At 53.5% G+C, this 3786-nt stretch overlaps 1 protein-coding gene across 1 annotated transcript; it reads right to left on the reverse strand.

Moving 5' to 3' along the window:
* Positions 1 to 1056: 1056 nt before the first annotated feature.
* Positions 1057 to 2277, reverse strand: LOC109188642. Its single transcript, XM_019339296.1, has 2 exons — positions 1789 to 2277; positions 1057 to 1695 (listed from the first exon to the last, which is right to left on the reverse strand). The coding sequence occupies exons 1-2, from the start codon at positions 2275 to 2277 to the stop codon at positions 1057 to 1059; spliced, it is 1128 nt and encodes a 375-aa protein (XP_019194841.1).
* Between the last annotated feature and the right edge of the window lie 1509 nt (positions 2278 to 3786).

Below are 3786 nucleotides of genomic sequence, written 5' to 3' on the forward strand. Positions count from 1 at the left end.
CGCGGCAATGCGATAGGGTCCTTCCCATTTTATCGCGAACTTGCCTCCTTCCGTGGGCTGACTCGCTCGCCGGTCTTGTAATACGAGGTCGCCGACCTGGAAGGTCCGTGGGCGAATCCTTCGATCGTGATATCTTTTTACCGCTTGTTGATACTCGACCAGCCGAGCACTCGCGGCTTCCCTCCTTTGTTCTAGGAAATTTTTCTCAATTCGAAGATTTTCTTCATTCTCCGTGTCGAAATAAGTGCGGACCCGGTGAGTGGGCTCGACTACTTCAATTGGGACCTTAGCTTCGAAGCCGTACGTGAGGGAGAATGGGCTCTCTCCGGTTGCTCGCCGCTGCGTAGTGCGATAAGCCCATAGGACTCGGTCAAGCTCATCCGTCCAATTTCCTCGGATATCTTCCAATTTCTTTCGGATTCCATCCACTATGGTCCGATTCACATTTTCGACTTGCCCGTTGGCCTGCGGGTACGCCACGGATACTTTGGTATGGCGGATATCGTGTCGGCGGCAGAAGTCAGCGAACGACTGGCAGTCGAACTGTCGTCCATTATCGCTGATAATATGCTCGGGCAAGCCGAAGCGGCAAATCACCCTCTTCCATAGGAAGCGTCGGCATTGGTACTCGGTGATGGTGGCCAACGGTTCAGCCTCAACCCACTTGGTGAAGTAATTGATGGCTATGACACAAAATTTCACGCCCCCGGGGGCTGCCGGTAACGGCCCCAACAAGTCGATTCCCCACTTAGCAAATGCGACGGCTGTGGTGACCGGCGTGTAGAAAGTAGCCGGCCGAGTGTCTTTCCTGGCGAATGCTTGGCAAACGCCACACTTGGATATCCACTCGATGCAATCTCGCATCATAGTCGGCTAATAATACCCCTGGACGACTAACTTTCGGGCGAGCGTGTGGGCGCCCTGGTGCGCGGCGCAGATGCCTCTATGAGCCTCATCCATTATTTTTTCGGCTTCGGGCCTGAGCAAGCATCTCAACAAAGGTCCTCCGAACGACCGTTTGTATAACTGCCCATCAATAATTTGGAAAGAGGGAGCTTATCGTCGAACCCTAGCGGCGACTCCCGGATCTTCCGGTAATTCGTCTGTTTCCTTGAACCGCCCTATCCAGAACATCTCAGGGTTTTTCTCTCGATCCCATTCCTTGTCTGTCACTTGCTGGACCTCTAGTGGTGTTTCCTCGATACTCGGTCGGCCCAATTCCTCCCTCTGGCAGATCTTCACGAGGTGATCCGGCACTCCCTCCAAGGCGATTTTGGATAATATGTCGGCTTCCACGTTGTCCGCCCGGGAGATATATTCTATTTCGTAGGCTCCGAATTCCTTTAACATCTCGACCGCTCGCTCTTTATATAAAGTCATCCGCGTATTCTTAGCCTCACATGTACCGGAGATCTGCTCGACCACCAACCTGGAGTCGGTCTTGATTCTCAATCGCTCGACTCCTAAGGCCTTGGCGAGTCGGAGACCATTTAGCACAGCTTCATATTCGGCCTCGTTGTTCGATGTCGGGAACAGGTAGCTTAAGGCGTAGTATAGTCGGAATCCCTCCGGGGTGATGAGCATAACTCCGCCCCCGTAGTGTCGTCGACTCGAAGCTCCGTCCGCATGCATTTCCCACCACTCGCCTAAACTGTTCTCCGTGGCGTGTTCCTTTTCTTCTTCGCTCACCGTGCACTCGACCAGGAAGTCGGCCAAGGCTTGACATTTTATGGAAGGCCGGGGCTGGTACTCAATCCCATACTGGGTTAATTCCACGGCCCATTTCACTAGTCGGCCGGACGACGAGGGGTTTTGCAGGACGCTCCCGAGCGGTTGATCAGTCAGCACTCGGACGGTGTGGGCTTGGAAGTAAGGTGCTAATTTTCGCACGGTGATCACCAACGCGTATACAATCTTCTCCAGGGCGGTATACCGCGACTCGGCGGCCTTCAGGGAGCGGTTTACGTAATAAACCGGGTGCTGAACGCGCTCTTCTTCTCGGACTAGCACCGAACTCACCGCCTTAGAGGAAGTGGCTAAGTATAAAAATAAGGGCTCGGCCGCCTGGGGAGTAGACAGTACCGGGGGTGTTGAGAGATATTGTTTCAACTCTTCGAACGACTGCTGACACTCGGTGGTCCAAGCGAATCCCTCCTTCTTTTTCATAGCCTCGAAGAAGGGCACAGTCTTATCCGCCGCCTTGCTCAGGAAGCGACTAAGAGCGGCCAGTCGACCAGTCAACCGTTGCAGGTCTATGACGGTGCTGGGAGGCTGCATGTCGACGATGGCCTGTACCTTCTCAGGGTTAGGCTCAATTCCTCGCTTGGTGACCATATAGCCCAAGAATTTTCCACCCTGCACGGCGAAAGCACACTTTTTGGGATTCAACCGGAGATTATATCTTATCATCACTTTAAAACAGTCGGCCAGATCTTCCGCATGTTTGCTCTCCTCTCGGCTCTTGACGAGCATGTCATCGACGTACGCGGCCATTGATTTTCACAGCAAGTGCTGGAATAGTCGAGCCACCAATCGCGTATATGTAGCTCCGGCATTCTTAAGCCCGAAGGGCATGACTCGATAGCAATAGACTCCGTCCGGCGTTAGAAACGCGGTCTTTTCTTCGTTTGCCGGGTGCATGAAGATCTGATGGTACCCCCTGAAGGCGTCCATGAAGCTCAGCAAGGCTGACCCTGCGGTCTCATCAACCAATTGATCAATCCGCGGTAATGGAAACGGGTCCTTAGGGCAGGCCTTATTAAGGTCGGTATAATCGAAGCACATCCGCCACGCTGGGGGCTTTGGTACAAGAACCACATTCGCCAACCACTCCGGGTACTTAACCTCTCGGACATGTCCGGCTGCTAGTAGCGTGCTTACCTCCTTTTTTAAGAATTCTCTCCGATCATTGGCCAGGTACCGCTTCTTTTGTACGACTGGTCGGTGCTCGGGGTCTATGGCGAGTCAGTGCGATATAATGGATCGATCGACACCAGGCATGTCCTCTGGACCCCAGGCGAAAACCAGCCGGTGTTCCCGGAGCACTTTTATGATTTCTTCTCTTACCTCCTGAGGGAGACCGACTCCAATTCGGACCCACCTGTCCGATTGCTCAGGATCAATCTCGACTTCTTCCAATTCAACAGCCGGCTCGGGGCGAGGTATTATTGTCTTCTTCGGGGGCCTTTCCGTGATCTCATGGACCTGCATCTCATGCTTGCCCATTCCTCGGCAGGCTTGCAGGTAGCAGTCGCGGGCGACCTTCCGGTCGCAGCGCACCGTACCTATTCCATTTGGCGTGCAGAATTTCAGGCAGAGGTGCTCGATTGAAATCAGAGCTCCTAGATCCTCCAGACCCGGTCGGCCGGGTATAGCGTTATGCGAGCAGGCCAGATTTACCACGATGAATTTCATACTGAGTTTCTGTACGTCTGGGTAACTGCCAATCTCAACTGGCAGAGTGATGGATCCTTCGGCTTCTACCGAATCCCCTGTGAAACCGGCGAGTGGAGTTTTGACGGGATTCAGCTGATCTCGGGCCAACCCCATCTTTATGAAGGTCTCCAGGTATAACACATTAACGCTGCTCCCGGTATCAACCAGGATTCGGCGAACGACTACCCCCTTGATATCCATGGCTATAACCAACGCATCTCGATGCGGCGTCTCTCCAGCCGGTAAATCTCTATCGGTGAAAATGATGGGCTCTCGGCACGCCTTTTTAGAATTCTCCTCGCGCCCATACATTGTCCCGACATACAGCTGTCGGGCCCAGGCCTTTCGAGT

Source organism: Ipomoea nil, unplaced genomic scaffold (assembly GCF_001879475.1).
Source record: "Ipomoea nil cultivar Tokyo-kokei standard unplaced genomic scaffold, Asagao_1.1 scaffold0193, whole genome shotgun sequence".
Taxonomy (NCBI): Eukaryota; Viridiplantae; Streptophyta; class Magnoliopsida; order Solanales; family Convolvulaceae; genus Ipomoea; species Ipomoea nil.

What these genes read in the sequence shown, in the direction of transcription:
- LOC109188642 (XM_019339296.1), bottom strand. Translation starts at nt 2,277, where the DNA reads ATGCAGCCTCCCAGCACCGTCATAGACCTGCAACGGTTGACTGGTCGA. An exon ending in CCTCGTCGTCCGGCCGACTA is followed by an intron (nt 1,696 to 1,788) that starts GTGAAATGGGCC and finishes TTCCTGGTCGAG; the next exon opens with TGCACGGTGAGCGAAGAAGA.